The sequence below is a fragment of the Diplotaxodon limnothrissa genome, linkage group LG7, assembly GCF_057381915.1.
Source record: "Diplotaxodon limnothrissa isolate DT_005_m linkage group LG7, D_limnothrissa_male_GT1.1, whole genome shotgun sequence".
NCBI lineage: Eukaryota > Metazoa > Chordata > Actinopteri > Cichliformes > Cichlidae > Diplotaxodon > Diplotaxodon limnothrissa.
Window position 1 is genome coordinate 45,432,779 of NC_140602.1, and position 23,024 is coordinate 45,455,802.

Genomic DNA, 23,024 nt, shown 5'->3' on the forward strand with positions numbered 1-23,024 from the left:
GGACATGAGTGCAAACAAATCAAAACATTACTGTCTCAACTAACATTTCATTTAGTATTTATTTATGTTTATGTCTACATAAAGTGTCTAACCACTAAAAAATGTTCTGGGCTTATAACATTTTTCAGAATCCTGAGAAAAAAAATGTTCAGAAATAAAATTGTAGTCAAATTCTAGGAAAAAGTTTGTAATTAATATTGTAATTAAAATCAGAAAAAAACAAATAAAAAAAACACCAACAAAAACAAAAAGTAAGAAAAGAGTCAGATTTCAATTTAAGAAGTCATACCTTCTGAGTTGAAAAGTCAGAATTTGGAAATGAGAATTTTGAGAATAAAATCTGAATGTTTGTATGTGGAATAAGAAATCTAAATTAAATTCAGACTTCTGCCCCAAAAAAGTAAAATTTAAAAAGTCAGAATTCATTAAGTAATATAAGAACTGTGCAAAATACTTTTTTCAGTAACTCCAATCGTCTTTCATGGCGATTCTAATGTTCAGCCAATGTTTGTGCACAGACATGGCGCATGCGCACAACACCAATGCTAAATTAACTTCTTTTTCTCTCACCCATCCGGAATATTTCTTAAGGTTATGGTTATGGTTAGGTTTAGTCGCAAGTCACCGTCAAATTATAATACGGGTAGGACGTTTTGTCAGAGTAGGATGGTTTCTCAGAACACCGGCCCTTTGGATGGAAGCATGGCCTGCAGAATAAGGGGGCAGTCGAGCCAGTGACTGATTGTGTATGCATTTTTCTTTTTTAGTATTATTTTTTTAAGATTATAATTTAATGTCAGAACTCGAAAATGAAATTTCATTGTCAGACTTAGAGAATAAAACTATTTTTGCATGGAACAAAGAACAAACCAGTAATGGAGAGGATAAAGAGAACTCTGAGGATGTAGAGCATGAGAGATGACTGTCTGCCAAAGGCTAAAAGATCAGGAATAATCCCTCTTGGGACCATGACCATGAAGCACTGGTTTGGATCAGGAATTTAAAGAAGCCCCCCGAGGCTTCATCTTGCACAACTGCAGTATTGTTTGTCTGACCTTATACAGTGACTTAAGACTGTGAATGACTTGTTTTATAGCATTTTAAGAGCTTTACTATTACAAAATGCCAGATTCAGTGCAACAAATTTGATACAATCACTTACTCTATACTCTATTTTCTATAAGGACTGTTAAACATATGGAAACTGATAAAATGCACATGTGGAATTTCTTTTGCCTGTTGCATTTTTTTTTTTTTTATAAAAAGAAGGGATTCAGCAGGAGTATCAGTATGTGAGAGCAAATATTTATTTCAACTGGATTCTGGTAAGCACAACAATGTCTGGGTTTCATTTCTGCACAGTTGAATATAGTAACAGAGAATTCTCATTTGCACGTTTGTGGCAAAAAAATACAATAAAATGAATCATTTGTGTTTGAGGTGGTTTGCAGTACATGCTCTCTAATGTCAGGCGAACACTCATGCTCATCTGGTAATCACAGCACGTTGTTTCATGTGCAGAAATGAAAGTTGAAATATCATGCAAAGAAACATTGTTTTCTCAGGTGATTTTGGTGAATCCTGTACATTTCTCTGCATGAAACAGCTTGACTGGAAACTCAATAGTGTCCATCAGTTAGCAGTAGAAAGTGTCAAAACACCCAGTTTTTCCTTTTTAGGATAAATGAAATTGTTCAGGGACAGACGTTTGTAGTGGGAAGCTCTATACAGCATTATTGGTCCACCTTTCTCTGCAGAAACTAGATGACGTTCTCAAACAGCTGCATAGAAGCCATTATATTTTCATCCTGTTATGGAAACAATAGTTATACAAGTAATATAGTGTATAAATTTGGCCAATCATCATGTGGCAAAATCTTTAGATTTACATAAGGATTTACCTTTTGGCAGGTTTCTATGAATTCATCTATTGTCACCACTCCATCTCTGTTACGGTCCATTTTCTGATCCATATTAAAGAAACAAAGTGGATAACATGAGGTAAAATAACAGGTTCTTTCTTTCTTTCAGTTTATTTATCATTCATTTCTTTCATGAATGAGTAACTGAAAAAAAGTGTACACCCCTGTAGCCTGTCACAGTAACAAATAAAATGTGGCACTGGGTAGTAATTGGTAAATGGACTGGTTCTTATAGTACTTTTCTACTCTACTTGAGCACTCAGTGCTTCAATACAATATCTGGATGTACTAATGTACATTCACCGCATACTTTATTAGGTCCTCTGTTAAACTGCACACTAACACAAGGATCTGATCAGCCAGTTAAATGTCACAAACTCAATATAATTAAGTGACTTTGAGCATGGCAACTTTGTCGGTGCCAAATTTTAAAAACGGCTGATCAAACTGGGATTTTGCCCACACACTGATTTTTAGGGTTTACAGATAATGGTTGAAAAAAGTGAAACTATCCAGTGAGCAGCAGTTCTCTGGGAAAAAAGGACTTGTTGCTTTCAGAGGTCAGAAGAGAGTGGTTAGATACAAGGAAACAGCAACTGAAATAACTACTTATTACAACCAAGGTATGCAGAACAGCATCTCTGAATGGGCTGATGAGGCCTGATTTCTTCTCTAGGGTGAAAATTGACTGAAGTAAACAACATGAGAGCATGGATCCCCCATCCTCCTGTGAGCAGTGGCGGTGGGAGTGTGGGGGTTTCTGGATTAAGTACCTGGAAGAACTTCTCCACATGTTCACCTGGGGAATCGTCTCGTACGCTGGGTAAAGTATACCTGCCCATCATGTCATAAATGGAGGTCATGATAGCCATCATTTCCTGCAGGAAAAAAGACAGACATCATAAAAGTGCAACAGATTTGGATTTTATTTATTTATTTTTTATCATTGTACCTCTTTTGTAATGTAGCCATCCTTGTTGATGTCATATAGATTAAATGCCCAGCGAAGTTTCTCCGTAACTGAGCCTCGAAGTAACACAGACAGACCTAGAACAAAGTCCTGTAAATGCAATCCATTGTTTAATTTCTTTTAAGCTTTTTATAAATGAAAACCTTTAAAATTGCAGCCCCTGCTGTACTCACCTCAAACCGGATGGAGCCATTTCTGTCCATGTCAAAAGCATTAAACAAGAAATGTGCATATGTAGTTGCATCTGAGAGAAAATAATGAAAAGCAAGAAATGACCATTGTTAATTGCAATGCATGTTTAGCACGGAATATTAACTGTAATCAACTGTGGTCTTTTTAAAAAAATTAATCTAGAGGGAGTGAGAAAAATTTACTTAATTACTTAATGTTGCTATGGCAACTTTACAAAGAAACAGCATCTAGCAAATATAAACTGCACCTTTAAAATATCCAGTATCAAGTATCATGCTTATTATAATTTTTATTATCAAGTTGCATAATGTACCTCCTTGAGGGAAGAACTGTGAGTAAATGCTCTTGAATGTTTCTTCATCCACTAGCCCACTGGGACACTCCTATTGAAAGGTAAACAATAGAAAAACAAGTCAGTGAAAGAAAAGAGTGTTTAACTCTGCTAATGAACAGTTAGGAGTCATTAACACATATGGACTTAGTGTATACCAGTTAAGAAGTACAGAATATTAACAACATTAAAGGTGAGACACTAAAAGTGAATCAGGAAATTGCTGGGACATCCAATCCTGGAAAGATTGGGACTTGTCTTGAATACTTCCCACTTATAGAAAATAGTTCTTACAGCTGAATAATCGACTTCAAATTGACTGTAATTAGTGATACAAGCCTTCACAGATTGATGGGCAGCAACACGGTTGTTGTAGAGACCCACCCTTTGGCACATCCCAGCACACCCACTCACTTCACCAGATGCACCTTGTTTAGTTCTCTCACCTTTGATTGGGTGTGGTGCTTGTCCTCGATTGCAATCACCTGTCACACATTATATGTCACACATTATATAAGGACTGCATTCACTTTTGGCTCACTCTTTCTTCACTTCCACACGGGGCGGCAGCTGAGGTGAGGTTCTATTTGGGTTTTATTTTTATGTATTGTTTAAGGGAATGAGTAACTTAAATCTGTTTCCCTGTTTTCTTTCAGCTGTGGCAGTCCATGTGTGTCTTTGTTTCCTTCCTTCTTTGCCTTATTTATTTGAGAATAAAAGGAGAACCCTGAGAATAATTCTGAATTAGATGGCTGCTTTTTCTTATTCTAACCGGATGAGCCCATGATGCTGATTGCTTCAGCCCTGAACCTTCCTTCCTTCAAAACATGGTCCTCCGAGCCGGAGCAGTGTTAGCGTCATGGATTCAAAGCAGCCATTGACTGAAGGTTTGAGAAGATCCAGTCGTGATAGTCGACCTCCTGCCTACCTGCAGCAGTATGACGTTCTGTATCCTGGAGCTAGAAGAGCTACATGTGAGACAGAGAGCCAAACTGAATGCCAGCATAGTGACAAAGACACACATGGGCCGCAGGATCCTGTCGGAGAGTCAGAGAGACAACCAGAGACATCCCCTGCTCCTTTACCCACCAACCAAGATGAGGTCATGAGGGAACTCCTGACGACAATGAGGGAGATTAGGCAATTTATGGTTCAATCATCTCCTTCCCATTCTCGTAGCTCCAGATCTTCAATTCGCACAGTCTCATCTGATGGAATCAAAGCTTCTGTATGCAGTTTACGAGCCAGTCCTCAAACACATCAACAACATGAGCAGCTCCCAGTGATTGATACAGTAACCTGTCAATCACCCTTCCAGCCCCCGCAGATTAGCCGTCAGTCTGGCTTAGTTACAGCTGCCAGCCCTCCTTTACCTAATTCAACAATACTAGATGCTGCTATCCCTTCAACTGGTTTGCCTAGACCAGTCCTTGCTACAGAAGATGAGACTCCCTTTGATTTCCTGGCCTTATCACGGCAGGATCCCGACCAGATCTCATGTGTTCAACCTGCTGTTCCTTTAGCTGAAGACCCTGTTCAACCTCTCATTCGCATATCTGACCACAAGCATTGCCCTCCTCTAGAGCAGCAACCAGCTACATCCAATGCCTCATATGACCAGAAACCTTTGATACCTGGTACTGCTAGCTCGGGTCACTCCTCTAGCACGAGAACACATGTATATAAGCTTGAAGGTCCTTTGTTTCCAGACCTTAGTAGAGAAGACGAAATGCAATACAGGATGTTACGGATGGCCCTTACAAACCTTCTTGATCCTCATGAGACAGAGCACTTCAAATATCACGTCCTTCTTGATCACCTCAAAGTAGACCAAGCTAAACGATTAGCTCTTGCCTTTTCCTACGCTCCTGACCCATACACTCAAGCCATCAAAGCCCTTGATGAGCATTATGGGCAACCAAGACAGCTGGCATTGAAAGAGCTAAAGAATATACTGGAACTGCCTCCTATCAGAGCAGGTGATGGTCAGAGTCTTGATAATTTTGCTCTTCGTGTACAGGCTTTAGTTGGGTTGCTTAGCACTATGGGAGAACAAGGACGTGCAGAACTAGATTGTGGCTCCCATGTCGATCGCTTGTTAGCGAAGTTGCCTGCAGAGCATTTCAGTCGCTTCAAACGGCATGTTTACAGGGAACAGGGAGAAATGACGTATACTTTGCCTTTGTTCTCATCCTGGTTGCAAATGGAATGCAAGTGTCAACCAAGGAAGGCCAGTCCTGTTTCATCCTTCAACCAGCCACGACCTTCCCGTAAGTACACCTCTCCACTTACAACAATATTACATGGGGCAAATACATCTGATGATCCTGTACAGGCAGCACAACCCATCATAACTAAGGCAACATGTGCATATTGCCGCTCACCTGAACACCACATTAGTAAGTGTCCCGAGTTCATTCAGAAGACAAAGGATGAGAAAATAAACTGGATAAAAGCAAACAAACGGTGTTGGCGTTGTGCTAGGACTCATCAGGCCGCAAAGTGTGACCTGAGGAAAGCATGTGCCACCTGTATGGGACTACATCTACAGATCCTATGTGATGTAAATAAGAGATCTAAAACTGAAACTAATCCTGTAGTGAGGACACTGTACTTTGATAGACCTAGTGACTGTCCTAGTGTCCTTTTAAAGGTTGTGAAAGTGCTCCTGCGAAACGGCAAAAGAACCCTTGAAACATATGCAGTACTTGACGATGGCTCCCAGCGTACCATTCTTCTGACATCAGCTGCACAGCATCTCAACCTAACTGGGGAAGCAGAGAGATTATCACTTAGAACGGTCCGTCAAGAAGTTGAAACTATTCATGGTTCTTCCGTAAGTTTCAAAATCTCACCCATCGCACACCCAGAGAAAACCTACACAATTAATAATGCCTTCACTGCAAGTCACCTAGCACTTTCAGACCACACCTACCCTGTATCATCTCTCCAACGGAGATACAAGCATCTTCAAGGTATCCCATTACCCATTATTAATAAAGCAGCGCCACTCCTGCTCATAGGCTCAGATCATACTCACCTCATCACGCCTACTGCTCCATTGAGACAGGGACCATATGGGTCTCCTGCAGGAGTTAAAACCCAATTAGGATGGACACTTCAAGGTCCGATCACAGATTTTCAGCCCCAGAGCAGTACAGAGCATGTGCAGTGTTTGTTCACATCTCTCAGTTCATCTGCAGATGTACTGCGTTATCATGTTGAGAAGCTATGGCAACTAGACACTTTACCTGAATACAGTGAGAAATCTGTGATCCGATCAAAGCAAGATCAACTGGCACTGGAACTCCTTGAACAGGCCACAAAAAGGGTTGAGATCAATGGTGTTAATCGCTACGCCACTCCTCTTCTTCGGATGGCAAACTTTCCTCCTTTGAATGTCCCTCCAACTGTAGTCATGTCTAGACTCCGCAACACTGAGGCTCGGTTAGCTAAAGATCCTGACAAAGCCATGTCTTACAAGGATCAGATTTTGAAATTGGAGCAAGCAGGCTATGTAGTCAAACTTAGCCCGGAGGAGATGCACAATAGCAAAGAAACCTGGTATATTCCTCATCATATGACAAGTCACAACAATAAAGATCGCATAGTCTTTGACTGCTCTTTCACATTTCAAGGTCAGTGTCTCAATAAGTACCTATTGCCAGGACCAATCCTAGGCCCAACACTTCTCGGTGTTTTGTTGCGTTTTAGGCAACATTCAGTGGCAATAAGTGGCGACATCAAAGGCATGTTTTACCAAGTCCGTCTTCTGCCTCCTGATAAACCACTCCTCCGATTCCTGTGGCGTGACATGAACAAAGCAGCTCCCCCTTCAGTGTATGAGTGGCAGGTACTCCCCTTTGGTACGACCTGCAGCCCTTGTTGTGCAATCTATGCACTGCAGAAACATGTGAAGGAATATCAATCTGACAAAGATGTGCAGTCTTCAGTAATGCAGTGTTTCTATGTTGATAACTGCTTGCAGAGTTTTCCATCAGCAGAGTTAGCTCGAACACTCCTAGACAAATTAAGAAACCATCTATCAGAAGGAGGCTTCGACCTTCGCCAGTGGGCCAGCAATAATCCTGTTGTGATTAGCCATCTACCATCTGAGGTAAGAACGGCAAGTAATGAACTTTGCCTGACTGAAGACAAGCCATCTGGCCCACATGAACGCACATTAGGATTATTGTGGAATTGTGAGACTGATTTGTTTGCCTATAAATACAGAACTCTAGCCTCACACCCCACCACAATGCGTCGTATCTATGCAGTACTTGCTCGTCTGTATGACCCATTAGGCTACTTACTCCCATTCACAACACGCGCCAAAACCTTGGTGCAAGAGCTATGGAGAAAAGAGAGAGATTGGGACGACCCTTCCCTTCCACACGACCTCTTAGAGGCATGGAAGTCCTGGGAAGAAGAACTTTGTTATCTCCCACAAATTGCCATCCCACGTTGCTATACTTCTAAGGAAATGGATGTTTCTACCACAGTTCGAGACATTCATATCTTCTGTGACGCTTCAGAGCGAGCATATGGTGCTGTCGCATATTTGAGATCAGATGATCTTGAAGGCCATGTAGAACTGAGTTTCTTGTTAGCTCGCTCACGTGTTGCTCCTAAACGGCATTTAACAATACCCAGACTGGAGCTATGCGCAGCCCTACTAGGCGCACGCCTCTGTGAGCTCATACAAACAGAACTCACCTTACCAGTCAGGACTACCACCCTTTGGTCTGACTCGACAACTGTACTTCACTGGCTTCAGTCAGATTCCTGCCGTTTCAAGGTATTCGTAGGAGCCAGAGTCTCAGAAATTCAAAACCTCACAAACAGTCAAGACTGGAGATACATCAATTCAGCCACAAATCCTGCTGATGATGTTACGAGAGGTAAATCCCTGAAAGAGTTCCTTAGCCCAAACAGGTGGACTGAGGGTCCCTCGTTTCTGCATGAACCTCCAAATAACTGGCCCACAGTTACAGATCTCCATCCTGATGATGATCAGACTGAATTAAAGAAATCCTACTTTTTTGGTATTGTCAGTATACCCTCCCATACATACACACCCAGCTTCAGAACGTATCAAGAGCTATTGGATTTCACGGCTCATTCACTCTCCAACCAAAAGGGTAACATTCCTTCTGCAGCTGATTATCAAACAGCAGAACAAGAAATCCTTCGTCAGGCACAACTGGACAGTTTCGGTGAAGATTTAGCCCGTTTACAGTCAGACAAACCCCTCTCATCCGACAGCCGTCTATTGTGTTTGTCACCAGTGTTGTGCAGGAATTCTGGACTTATCCATGTAGGAGGCCGACTACGGCAAAGCCCAGACTTGGAATTGAATGTCATTCACCCAATAGTACTTGATCCTGCTCATCCAGTGACCAAACTGATCATACAAAATTATGATGACAAACTGCATCATGCTGGTTCAGAAAGACTTTTTGCTGAACTACGTCGGAAATTCTGGATTCTCAGAGGAAGGGAAGCCGTACGCAGGCATCAGTATAGCTGCGTCGCATGTCAGAAATGGAGAGCACAGCCCATCATTCCAAAAATGTCAGACTTGCCTGCTGCTCGTCTTAGGTTATTCAAACCACCTTTCTACTCCACAGGAATAGACTGCTTTGGACCATACAAGGTCAAGACAGGCCGCAGATCGGAGAAAAGGTGGGGAATAATATTCAAATGTCTCACCACTCGGTGTATACATCTTGACCTCCTAAACAGTATGGATACAGACTCCTTCCTCATGGCCCTCCAACGATTCATTTCTCGACGAGGAACACCCCTGGAAATTATATGTGATCAAGGAACTAACTTCAAAGGAGGAGATAAGGAACTACGGGCAGCTTTTAACAACCTTGCTCCGACTCTACAGCCGGTCCTGATGACTAAAAGAATCCATTTCAAATTCAATCCCCCGCATGCACCCCATTTCGGTGGAGCCTGGGAGAGGGAGATACGTTCTGTGAAGAATGCTCTGAAGAGAACCATTGGTGCACAGATGGTCACTGAAGAGGTCTTAAGAACAGTCCTAATTGAGATTGAAGGCATTCTGAACTCAAAACCCCTAGGCTATGTATCCTCAGACATTGCGGATATTGATCCCATAACCCCAAACTTTCTCATTATGGGCCGACATGATTCGTCACTTCCCTTAGTATCCTATTCTGATTCTGACCTCCTAGGTCGACGACGATGGCGACATGCACAAATATTGGCAGATCACTTCTGGCGGCACTTCATAAAAGACTATCTACCATCCCTCCAAAGAAGACACAAATGGCAGAAGGAGAACCCAGATCTCACATTGAACTCTGTCGTAATGATCACGGATTCACACCTTCCACGTGCCCTTTGGCCTGTAGGAAGAGTGACACGCCTGCTGAAAAGCCCAGATGACCGCATCAGAACTGTGGAGGTCTTAGTACAGGATAAAACCTATATCCGCCCTGTCTCCTGTCTGATCCCCCTGCCCCCGCTTCCTGACGAAGATCGATCCTGACCATATCAACATATTTCTCTCTAGAAAATATGGGGGCGGCTGTTGTAGAGATGTCATGGTCCCTGTGCCTCACCAGCTGATTCTGTATTAGGCAACATGTTTTCTCTCTCTCTCTCTCTCCTGCCGGGGCGATGCTCATTATGGGCTCCCGCCCCTGGCCCACGCACCTGCTGCCGATCGGGATAATCACAAGGCCGATTTAAGACAGCAGCACTGTGTCACTCGTCGCTGGATCGTTGAGTTATCAGCGTCAGTCGCTCAGTAGATTGTAAATAAGGTTCTGTGAGTTCGTTCCGTCTGTTCGCCTCTAACTATAATCTCTGTGTACAGATCTATCCCGGACCTTTCCCTGCCTGCCTGTCATCCCGTGGACGAGTGAGTGGATGGTGTTTCCCCAGTGTGGGGAGTGAAGAGAGAGAGCCTTTGGAGGACGTCAGATTCCCGTCTTTTCCCTCACATACCCCGGAACCCTGGACCCCCCTCCCCTCCCTCCAGCACTTTGTAAATAGCATCACCTGGTGTCGTTGTGTAAATAAAATCTGTAAATCCTGTAAGGAGTCCCGGTCTGCGCCTGAGTCCGTTAACTGAAACCTGACAAGAGACCCACCCTTTGGCACATCCCAGCACACCCACTCACTTCACCAGATGCACCTTGTTTAGTTCTCTCACCTTTGATTGGGTGTGGTGCTTGTCCTCGATTGCAATCACCTGTCACACATTATATGTCACACATTATATAAGGACTGCATTCACTTTTGGCTCACTCTTTCTTCACTTCCACACGGGGCGGCAGCTGAGGTGAGGTTCTATTTGGGTTTTATTTTTATGTATTGTTTAAGGGAATGAGTAACTTAAATCTGTTTCCCTGTTTTCTTTCAGCTGTGGCAGTCCATGTGTGTCTTTGTTTCCTTCCTTCTTTGCCTTATTTATTTGAGAATAAAAGGAGAACCCTGAGAATAATTCTGAATTAGATGGCTGCTTTTTCTTATTCTAACCGGATGAGCCCATGATGCTGATTGCTTCAGCCCTGAACCTTCCTTCCTTCAAAACGGTCCTTGGTCTAAGGAGCTTGGAAAGAACTGAAGAAACTTCTTCACTTCTAGAACTGAAGAAGTTTCTTGGTGAAACATCTTTAAGCAACTTAAAGAAGTCCAGACGCTTTTTTTCCAAGCTCCTTAGACTATGATGACCTGGATAACAGAAAAACCTTCACAGACAACATGGCCCTTGCTTCTCTAAGATGATGATGTCATTCCTCATCGGCTTTGTGTCCCCTGTTGCATTGTCTTAAGGAAAAAACTTAAGGAAATCTTATTTGAGACCTTATAAGATCATCGTTTACTCAAAGAATTGATTTGTCATAAAACAACGCAACAATTGTAGTAACACTGATACATGTGTGGAGAATACCTTGCTTGTGCTGGGAAAAGAGAGTGCAATAAACTACACAGGAATGAAGCAAAAACTTTGATTTCATTTGGCAAAAAAAGTGTGGAAACCGGTTTTAGTGCGAAATGTAATAAAGCTGCAAAAACAACTAAAAAACTCAGATCGAACGATTAACTTTGGTGATTGCTCTGCTCGTTTAGTGTTACCTGGAATTCCAAAGCAAAGTGGAATACAGCACCGGGTATCAACTAATACTCTTGTACTTAATACTACTGTACTTATCCTGCTATGACAAGTCAGAACGTCTGCTGTGAAAACAAATCTGCTTGGTTAGTTAAAATCATCTTCTTGATATCATCATTAAAGATTTGTTTATGCTGGACATTTCTCTGCGCAACTCTTTATGTATCATTAATGCCTCTGAAGACTCTTAAAACATTTTCAGGCTTCTTTTTTTTCTAAGTTTAAAGCTTCTTTGTTTACATCAGCTTGTGGTCTTCTCCTTCCCCTCTTTAATGGAGCTTTGCTTCCTATTACAACCACTTACTGTCGATATCTATTACCCCGTCCTGCAGTGGGTAAAAATATGTGTTAAGTCACTCCCAAGTTTATGCGTGCATGCCGTGGTTGACCAATACGATTTGAGCAATACATGCAGCGGCTCATAAAAAGAAAGAAATTTGCCATCAAAATAAAGATTTCTGCCCTTAGGCACTTGCATGCACACTTATTGTTTACACACACACACACACACACACACACTCATTTTCAATAATCTTCTTGTTCAATTGTACATTTGGAGAGAAACTATTTTACATGATTACACATTTTTTTGTTTGAAAAAAGGGGAAAAATGGTAGTATCTGACTAGGATGCTTCCTGCATTCCTCATAGGTGAGTTGCTTTATAGCTGTCCTGCAGAGAGGAAACCCTACGCACACCCAGGAATCACTGGAGAGATTATGTTACTGGGCTGGGTTTCCCCCGTGAAGAGCCTGGGCGAGGGAAGTCTGAGCTTCTCTGCTTAGACAACCCAATAAGATGCAACAAATAGATAGAATTAGGGCTGCCACGATTTGTCGACTAGTCACGATTACGTCGACTATCAAAATCGTCGACGACTGATTTAATAGTCGACGCGTCGTTTGAAGCTTTGTAAGATCACAAAAGACGCAGGAATAAGTAGTAGGATTTAAGAGTGTAATAACGGACTGAAACAGAAGATGGCAGCATTGCATGTACAAGGATGTCAGCTACCGCTAAACCCCGAAGAAGAAGAAGAAGAAGAAGCAGCTGTGTCCCAGAATTCATAGCGCGGCCCAGCGCAGTTGTCAACAATGGTGGCAGCTAGTTAGTTTTAATGTTACTCTTATTATTCTTTCTGGGTCACAAAATAAACGTTTAACATATTTTCAGGCGAGAATGTAGCTGTGTAAACCTCAAATATCGGCTCAGTTTATCAGGACACCACATATTTTCAAAAGCGCTCCGACGTTTTCGGAGACGTCTGTTACCCACTAGCTCGTTAGCGAGCCGGGGGCAAGGTCACTAGCGCCGTGAGAACACCGGACTCCCCGCAAATCGTTTTCAAACCCACCGCCGTCTTTCGCTACTCAGGTTAAATATATATGAGTCACTTAGATAACTTAAAATGTTATTGTTTGGCTTTTTTTTTTAGTATTTTATTTGTTCCTGAGTAAATCAGTTTGTCTGAGATTAAAGTTATAGTTTTTACACAGCTGAATAAACGTCAAGCAGACAACTGATTATCAGAAGTGTGAGATGCTCCAGAATATACTCCAGTGTCCTGTTATATTTTAGATAGCAAGGAGTTTATTAAACTTCACCGAAACAATCTGCAAATTTCATTAAAATTTAATAAACTATCATCTTGTCTTTATTTTTAGTTAGCACAGACCTTAAACACTTAAAGCTGTAAGCTAATGATAGTTATATAAGAGCAGATGCTGCTGGTGCAATAAGCTGTAGTTTTACGTCCAATGGATGATGATCTGATTAGTCGACTAATCGCAAAAATAATCGGTGACTAGTCGACTATCAAAATAATCGTTTGTGGCGGCCCTAGATAGAATATAAAAGTAATTTCCTGTAAGCCTGGGATTTTTAAAGTACCAAATGCGCACATAAAACACTATAATTCCAATCATATGTTTACAGTAGGCTACCTGAAAAGTGGCCTGAGCAACACAGGAGAACTTCTTAAATCACAACTTCTTAAAATGACGCAGTAGTCCCATAACGTGTTAAAAATAGATTCAGTATTCAGTCAGTCTGTGAAGTTTTATGGTTTTATTTGGTTTATTAGTGATTGTCATATCTCTGTTTAAAAGATGCCGGTTTATATTGTAACGGTCATTTTTGTGCCAGTTTCGAGTGCTCTTGTGGTCCAATCCTTGAAGCCAGGATTCAAAACTTTCTGGAAGTCCATGTTGTTGACATTTGATGATTAATAATTACACACAGTTTAGACATAAAAACCTGGTTGTCTATATATGTTTACATGAACTTTTCTTGTACTTTTCATTGTATTGAATATTTTTTTGTAGCATTTATATTCATTTTAATAGAAGGAATGGTTAGAGAGTGCTCCACAGGAAATTAAGTTAAATGGTGTCACTGATGCTTCTTTTTATACAAAGTACATTGAGTTTATGTGTAATGAAGTGTGCTTATATTTTATAATTAAGTAATTACTCTATAATTAATCAATCAAACTGCAACTCGCAATGTCACAAATACATAAAGGATAATAGCAAAACACGTGGTTAGGGAAAGATGCTCCTTTGTGCTAAAATACTGCCAAATAATAAAGAGTAAAACTGATGAATTGCTTCTAAGTATGCTGAGTGTTTTCTTACATTCTTAAAGCCTCTGTAAAGCGACTGCAGCTCCTTCCTGGTGAACTGCGTCTGGGCTTGGAGCTGTTCGAGACCCTCAGGTTGGTGACGCACCATGGAGAGTTCAAGGTCACTGTCACTGCTGTCTGTCACACGAAAAGAGACAAAAAGGGGAAACGAGAGGGTGGAAGGAAAGGGGGAAGAAACAGCAGTAAGACTAGGAAGACAGAAAAAGGAAATCATAGAGGCAAAACATTTACATTTACATCCTATAACTCAAAATGCTCACCATCTTCACAGAAACAGCACAAACATGGAGAGGTTTAAGAGGGAGAGGGACGACAAATAAATGGGTGGAAGCAACGGCGTAAGAAGAATGTTCAACATCGTACAAGTAAAAAAATAAGAAGATGAAACAGAAAGAAAGACGTGGGAGTTGTTTTGAGAGAAAGAGAGAAACTTGTAGCATTGAAGTATTATGCTAAAGTAACACAGCGAGCTCTTCCAGTTCTAGTTGAGCTATTTGGTGCAGTGCTACATTTTTATGAACATTGCATGAAGGAATATTTTTTGCTAAAGGCGTAACAGAAATAATCTTGATAGAAAAAGCTTTTTCTTCTTCATAATTTTGTTTATGAAGAATAACCAGGCAGAAAGTACATGCTGCCATGCTTTTTTTTGGGGCATTTTCAAGGTCGCTGTTGGCATCCTGACGCTTAAATGAAAAGATATTAGACAAGGGTGATTTAAAGCACATTTTTAGGGTTGCAAAAGCAAAAGGAGTTGCACATTTTTAGACAGCCACTGGCATTTAATGCAGTTACACCTGTGTTTGACAAGCTTAAATGCCAACTGTGAGAAAAAAAGCTTGCTTCGTCAGCCTTAAGGACCAAAAAATGTACATACTGCGATTACCAAAAACCAAGAATTTCCAAGAACAGCTGGAATGCAATTACAGTCACATGTAATAATGTGCAGAGGAATACCATTGTAGGTACTCACCATCTTCATGAGAATGCCACAGATATAGCAAGTTGAAGAGGTTGAGAAACAGGGAAGGAGAAATTGATATGACTGTTAAAAAATATTTAGATAGACCAAAATTTTTACCGATACAGAAAATTAAAAGGTAGGTTCAGGGTCGCTGTAAAAACAACACTGTAAGAATTTGTTCATGAAGAGGCCTCATGGTGTCTTTCAAAGTTACTCTTTTTTCATGGATGGACTTCGAGTTTTGTTCAAAAGTCCATGAATTTGTCCCAATAAACACAATAAGTTTTGTCATGAAAAGAGTTACAAGGGGATTAATTAACTGTCAGTACAGGAAAATTCAACTTACTGCATGTGCATGACTATTGTTAACTTTTCCATTTCTATTACGTATATAAAGAAAACCCTGTGAGATATTAAAGGCTATCCTACAAAGATCAATGTTTAATTTCTCTCTTTCTCTGTCTTACCTTCCAGTGACAAAGGGTCGCAAATCCCAAACTGTTTGAGGACAACAATACATAGTCCAATAACAACAATGATAGCAATTATTTCCATGCCCTCCAAAGCCATCGTTGCAATTCATTAGATATAGCTTCTGCAAAAGCCCTTTAAAAAAAAACCCTTTAAAATAACAACTGACATATAACACTTGCTATGGTGCAAGCTCCGCTAGTTGTTAGTTTTCATATGCAAATGGCCAGTGAATGGGGGAAAGAAATAAAAGTGACTGCAGAGCCTTCTTCATTAAAGAAACGGGTTCAAAGTCCATTTTTGCTCCTGCAGGTAGATAAAAAATTCACTGAATCTGAGTTCCCCCAAATTATCCAAAGTTATCCCCAGTTGCAGATGATTCAGTTCTGCTGCGGCTCAGCAGCGTTTCGCATCCTGCTGGATCTTTCCAACTGTCCCATCAACTCAGGGCTCCACCTCCACTTACACTGTCTTGAGCTGTGTGTTTGAGGTTGTGGGCGGATGGGTGGATCACTGTTACTGAAGGGATTCCTCTGCTAATAGTTTCTGATTGGCAATCTGCAATGTCTAAATATGCCCGGTCATGATAAAGATGCAAAATGATATACCAAGCATTGATTCACATCTTCTGATGTTTGGGATATTAACAGCACTCATAAAGAAAACTATTGTGTCCTGTGTGGTGCTGCCTGTGTCTACAGGACTGCTCAGCGATGCACGCACTCAATAATACAGATGAATTCACTCTGATCTCAAAAGCAGTTAGACCACTGTGATTGTAAAAACTGTCTTTTATGACATTGCAAAAAACAAAACAAAAGCTGAAATGAACTATTGCTATCCTGCAAAGCTAAACTGACAACACAGATATATATATTTTATAAATAATGTATGTAACAGTATTTATATATACTTTTTGAGTTTTTTATGATTATGCTCTATTGTAAAGATCATTGGGATAGTTCACAACTGATGAGTCTGCACAACATAATGGACTCAATGTAAGTAGGAAAGAGGGGTGGAAAGCAAATCAATTGTGCAGAGGAACAATATTGGTCTGTGAGCAGGCAGAGGATGTATGCCAGATATGCATTTCGATGGTCAGGGAGGGTTTATGTAAGTTAGAGAGTTTAAATGGACCTAATGAACGGGGATAGTTCCCTGCCAAAAATACAAGAAATATCAATAGTAGAGCTGCCGAGCTCCTCAAATGTACATTTGGAGGATGTAATTTAGACTGAGACCTGATGTCGTTGTGCATTATGAAAATGTATGGGTTTTTTGTAAAAAGGTGTCTATCAGCTCATTTTCTGAAAAAAAGGCTTCTGTTTATTTGATTAGGACATTATATATGGCATAATCAAATACATTGTATTCATTTATTTTAGTAAATTTAGACCTACTTCATAATATGTGTCTACACTGAAACAAATTGCTGTAAAAATACAATATATTTTGTACAGCAATACACCACTTTTTGTAAATACAGCCATATACTGCAAATGCTGATGTAGAAAATATTAACAGCAGTCATTTCTATTATTGTAGCAGCTCAAGAAGATGGTCTATGAAGGCAAACTTTTATGAGTTCAAACTCTGATTCCAAATTGAGTTCACACATGATGATTCCTATATTGGTCACCAGCATGACCTGTATTTTTTCCATAATTTTTTGGCTTTTTGCAGTGAAGAGTAACTAGGAAAGTGGGTAAACATGCCCATCAAAGGGCCTCAGGTCAGAGTCAAACCTGCGCTGTTGCATTTAGCTTTGAAGCATATGGTTGCCTGCTTAAACTATTAGCTAGGTTTTGCATCTTTTTTTGTTTACATTATTATCATCAAAAATAATATCTATGTTTAGCACAACAGCTCATTAAAACTTTAATTCTGATTGCCAATTGGGGTCTGTGTGATCCTTGCTGTTATTATTTTTTATTTCATAATAAAAGTCTCATGGTTGTGACACCCTGACATTTGAGAAGATACAAATTTCTGGACATTGACAAAAAAATAGTACTTTAAAATACTCTGCAGTATACTAAAAAGTGTATATTTTATACATTATAGCACTGTTATAGTTACTGTTACTGTTTTTCACAGTAAGAAACTGTTATTGTAGAGTACAGATGTAAAATGACCGTTTAATCCTGTAAAATCTCAGTGATTGTAGTTTCCTGTCATTTAACAATGAAATTTACTACATTGTGAGCTCAACTTGGGCTTTTAGTCAGCACTGTAAACTGTAACGTAGAGCAGATGTACTGCCCAGCTAACAAAATGCAGGAACTTGTTATTTCTTTTATGTGGATTTTTTGCAACCTGTCTTTTTTGTGAGATGGACTCAGCCATTATATAAAACATGCAAGATGCATGAGCTCATGAGGGAACCTTCCATAAAAATAATGCATCATTACATTGTTTAATGCACCTTAAGTGCTGATGTATTCCTGTTCTTCTATTAAATACAGACAAGAGTGAGGTGGCTTAAGCTCGCAGAGATGCCGACAGTGCAGCCATCAGTCCCATCATCAGGCTTTAATGACTACACTGAAAGCTACATTACAGCCTGGAGTCTAAGCCATCAATCAAAACTTCTTGTCAAACAATTAAATTAGCTAGCTAGGACATTTTTCCTTGATGCAGGCATGGAGGTCTGGTTTAAGGCACAGGTCTTAATATCTACGCATTCAAATGGTACATTTGGGCTTTCCATTCAGGTTACAGTTGTGTTGCTTTTGAAACTTGAGAGGTCACTTCTATGAATCAGCGGTTCCCAACCCCCGGGCCATGGGCCGGTACCGGTCCGTGAGTCGTTTGGTACTGGGCCGTGAGAGTTGGGGCTTGGGTGTGAAACTGATGGTTTTCAGGGTTTTAATCGGTTGTTAACGTTAATTTTTTTAAATCGTTTTTAGCGTTAACTCGGTTTCCCTGGGTCTTTTCTAGCGTGTTATGAATGAATCTTCTTTTTCTGGTACCGGTACTGGTTTTATTTTGTTGTATTTATCCATGACACCTTAAAGGCCAGTCTGTGAAAATATTGTGGGACATAAACCGGTCTGTGGTGCAAAAAAGGTTGGAGACCGCTGCTATGAATCACCAAAGAAAACATGAACTATAAAGCTATCATTGTTAGTTCTGTATTTCCATAGTAGGGTATTTTAAGATGTCCTTACCTCATCCTTTTAGAGATGCTATGATTTGGAAAAAGAATAAATGCGTTCACTATTTATCGAGTTATAATGAAATTTGCTAGTTGCCCAATTTAGTTATTAAGCAGAAACAGGGCCAGCAACAGCAACAACGTGAACTATTTTAACTGTATTTTAAGAGTTTCTTCAGATCTTGTGTTTTCATTTTCTTTATTAACATCAAATACAGCAACAAGGAAAGAAAACTCTATACAGATACAGAATATCTGTATTATAAAGTAATGATTTCCAAGATATAATTGAGGGCATTTTTTATTTTAGACTAACAGATTTGTCCCCTCTGGATGGGTGTGATGTACAAGCTGGCCAAGAGCAGGAACAGTGAGCTTGCTGTAGAGTCTTTTCTAAAGGAACTTTCAGCTACTCCCTTATTCTGCAAGTGGATCTACGTGTTTGATTTGGCACAGATCCGCTTCCTGACACAATCCTCCCATTTATCAGGGATTTACACCACTACTAGGCGTACACTAGCTTGGCTGTCGTTTGTATTTCCTCCCAGAATTGAACTGAGGATCTTTCACATGTTGGGGCAGGTGTGTAAAGCTTTATACCATGGAGCCACTAAACTGAGCCTTGTCTAAATGTGACAAGTTATGATTTCATATAGATTTTACCCTGAGCATCATCAAAGTGGAAGACCTTCCAAGTCAGTGTTGCATTTGAAGTGCTCCCACTATAGCACAACAACAACAACAAGACAAACAAAGTCACAATCTCCAGGTTTTTAGTTGCTTTGGAGTTTTTTTGAATTCTTATTTTGAGTTTTCTTTTCATTTCCAATGTTATCCTAACACATTGAACCCTTAAGTGTATCATTTTTGATTTATTTTGACATTTTTTCTGGCTGTTATTTCATCGTTTAGGCTTTAAAGAGTTAAGTCTTTAATTACTGTTGAGATTTTGAGTCCTGTTTAGAGTTGATTATCATATATAGTAATTACTGGTTTTTATATACCTTCAGTTTCTATTGTGAGTTTCTTTCTAATGTGTTTAGTTCCCAAAGGCTTTCCTAGTTGTTCCTTTGTCTGTCTCGCCTTCATTGTTTTCCCTTGAGTAAGCTAATTTGTGTTTCATTGTTTTCAGTACATTCCCTGTTTTATTCCTATAGTTAGCTTCGTGAGGTGGGTTTTACTTCCTGAATGTCTGCACTGATGTCTCATTCCAACTTTTGTCTAATCAGCCCTTTAATATGTGCAAAAACAGTCCAGTCTTCCCTGTGTCCTTTGTTAAGAGGTCTGCTATCCTCTGTACTTGTCCTCTTTCCTTGTATCCATTTAGATTTTGTTTTTGTTTTTTTCCTTCTGTTGATGTTTCACTATTTGTTTTATCATCAACCTAAAGAAAGTGTCTCCCCTTTTGTAAGTCAGCTTGCCTCCCGTGTTTGGGTCCTAACTTTACACAATATGACAAACAGACAAATTATAGATAATGCAAACATTAATTAAACATTAATTTAATGAAATACTTAATGACAGAATGATATCGATAAGTCTGTTAACTCACAGTTTGCATTTTTTCCAGCTTTCTTTCCGGTCTTCAAATAGGCTCAGTTTCATTAATATAGCAGCTCTGTTCCAGTCTTACAGGAAAATGTTTAAAGTGGACACACTTTATACTAAAAGTGTTGTTGAAGTGTGCACACTGCTTTTCCTCTCACACATGCTGCTTTGTCAGCAGTAGCTGTATTGCTTTCAGTCTGTATAATGTTTTCCCGGTGCTCAGTTCTATTATCTTTTGTGAAATCAACCACACTGCTGCCAGTTCACTTATCCTTAACTGTGATTCATTGGATGCTGCCAGGGACACTCCTTTCATGTAAGCATGCAGGGAAAACCCTGGAATAGGCTGATAACCAGTGTCCTGTTACTGCTTATCCTGATCGTCAGTCTTAAGGTAAGTGAGTCCAGATTACAGAAAGATTCCCTGGGTGGTGAATTGGCTGTGTAGTACAGACCTACATCGCATCTGTTTTTTAGTTCATTTTAATGCATTTCATTTGATGCAGATGAATCTCCTCTTTCATAGACTCTTCCATTCACTGTACAACCGCACAGTATGAATGTCAGTGCAGCCCATCAGCTACTGTAGACAGAGAGTGGTGTGTGTGAAATTCAGGTGCTGTAATCTCCACACGCCAGTAGATGGTGATAGTGTTGTAATAAAGTGCAGAGACTGTGGAGGAGCTTTAACAAACCTTTAAATTTCTCTGTATAACCGTTCAAAAAGCTAAAAATAATCTAATTCTAATTTTTGCTGTTCTCTGCTTTAGGTGCAAAATAGTGCTACCAGAAATATACTGGATGAGTTAAGATTAGCACACACATTCCCTTTCTGGTGTTAAACATGAGATGGAAAGCATTATTATAGATAAAAACAATATTTACACAATAATGGTACTCTTATAAGTGCAAAATATTGTGTTTGCCAAAAAGTATTTGCCCTCTTGTCTTCCTGTCCAAGACATATTGCCATCTGTCTGCTGGCAGAGAGACAAGTCAGCAGAAAATGAGTCTGGATGACAGGAGCGGGTCGTTTCTAGAAACCGCAGAGGACAATTTCCATTAACCTCATTCTATATTTCTTCTAAAACAAGTGAAATGTGAGAAATGGAAAGAAAATCAAGACAGAATGTGAAATTGTTCGGATGGATTGGGAAAAAAAATGTCTGCACTGAAGGTATATGTCAATAATTTACATAAACCAAGAAAAGAGGGCAGATGCTGGAAGACTCTGTGGCATTCATTTTTAAAAACGTGCCACTTTTCACTTCTCAGGGAGTCAGACAAAGAATGGCAACAGTCTGTCTGTGTGTGTTTGAGAGAGAACGAATGACAAAGGAGGGTAAAAATATAAAAACTCAAGAGTGAAAGCCTCCACACTGCACTCATTGACTGGTTTTTAGCTGAAAAAAGGTTTACATAATAAAGAATGTAATACTTATAAGGTAAATCTATACTGCACATATGAATATGTTTAAAATCAATGTATTGTGTAATACATGACAGCGGACATGCACTCTTCCTATATTAATCCTGCGTTTCTCTTCCTCCACCCTGCTGTCACAGACAATCAACAATTTCCACTGAGGGTATCAGCGTGGTGCTGCAGCCTTCTTTGTGCTTCTACCTGGGCCCTGCTGTGTGGTGCTGGCAATTATCCACTTCACAAGGCAGCACTTCATCAGAGATTTACGCGAGAGCCGTGGTCTCTGCCACTTTGAGCCCTCCGTCTGACCGCCCGGGTTTGGCTCTTTCCCATTGGCATCCGGCAGCAGACCGCCATCGACCGCCTTCTCATCTGCCTGAAGACAGAAAGAAACTGTCCTCTGAGAGAGAAAAGAGAAGCAGACACACCTGATTTTAAAGAACTAGCCACGCTTTAAATCAGGGGAATAAAACAAAAGCCCCTCTCTGTAAGTGGATGTAAATATACCAGGTGTAATTATTTCAGGCTGTAAAACAGAGTCACTGCTAACTGTGGCGTGTCTCTTTACACTGAATTAATTCTTTAATATTTTGGTATTTTAGTCACAAATTAGATTTTAGAGAAGGTATTTCTCATTGTTAATAAAATTACAGTTCTGCAGATCTTTTTTTTTTTTTGATGTTGCATGGTTTAGCTCAGTAAGGCTGATTTAGTTCTCTTCAATGCCATTAACAGCTGAAAATGACTAAATCCATACAAACACAGTCAGCAATTAGCCAGTGAGAAATAGCTGAACATTTACCAGCTAACAAACCAGATTTTCCCCGTGGAGATGAACACCAAAGATTTTAAACAAAAATCAATATCTGACCCACATTTATCAAGTGGACACAAATGAATGTTAATGTGTTGCTTAAAGCAGGTTTAATGATTTTATCCACTTCACCAGAGCCTAAAAAACCTCACCAATATACTCAGAGCTCTTCTCTTTTGGAGTGTATTGTCTCGATGTCTAGGATGTTGTCTACAATGGTTAATATAGAAGCTGTAACCTAGAGAAATAACAAGCTGGGACTGGCACGTGGCTGAACAGACTTTGGCACACATAAGCAAAGAACTGCGCTGCAGAGAGTGAACAGTGTTAACGAGGAGTAGAACTGATGTGGATGTTTAATAGAATAATGGTGTAGAAATCACAAGCTGCATCCATATTTATATTGTGAAATGAGTCAAAGCAACAT

General features: G+C 40.0%; 1 protein-coding gene across 3 annotated transcripts; it reads right to left on the bottom strand.

Moving 5' to 3' along the window:
- Window positions 1-1,596: 1,596 nt before the first annotated feature.
- On the bottom strand, window positions 1,597-22,159 carry LOC146628934 (calsenilin-like). 3 transcript variants are annotated; one of them, XM_085358206.1, is made up of 9 exons: window positions 21,985-22,159; window positions 15,188-15,190; window positions 14,207-14,331; window positions 3,398-3,467; window positions 3,066-3,136; window positions 2,875-2,982; window positions 2,696-2,800; window positions 1,902-1,964; window positions 1,597-1,808 (listed from the first exon to the last, which is right to left on the bottom strand). In XM_085358206.1, exons 1-9 carry the CDS (start codon window positions 22,037-22,039, stop codon window positions 1,761-1,763), a joined length of 648 nt encoding a protein of 215 aa, XP_085214332.1. In that variant the 5' UTR covers window positions 22,040-22,159; the 3' UTR covers window positions 1,597-1,760. The 3 variants fall into 3 exon arrangements, with proteins under 3 accessions (XP_085214332.1, XP_085214333.1, XP_085214331.1); XM_085358207.1 differs by lacking the exon at window positions 15,188-15,190 and adding an exon at window positions 18,095-18,104 and having other exon boundaries at window positions 14,207-14,333; XM_085358205.1 differs by lacking the exon at window positions 15,188-15,190.
- Between the last annotated feature and the right edge of the window lie 865 nt (window positions 22,160-23,024).

What these genes read in the sequence shown, in the direction of transcription:
- LOC146628934 (XM_085358207.1), bottom strand. Translation starts at nt 22,039, where the DNA reads ATGAAGTGCTGCCTTGTGAAGTGGATAATTGCCAGCACCACACAGCAG. An exon ending in ACAGTTCTTCCCTCAAGGAG is followed by an intron (nt 3,137 to 3,397) that starts GTACATTATGCA and finishes ATTTTCTCTCAG; the next exon opens with ATGCAACTACATATGCACAT. An exon ending in ATGGCTACATTACAAAAGAG is followed by an intron (nt 2,801 to 2,874) that starts GTACAATGATAA and finishes TTTTTCCTGCAG; the next exon opens with GAAATGATGGCTATCATGAC.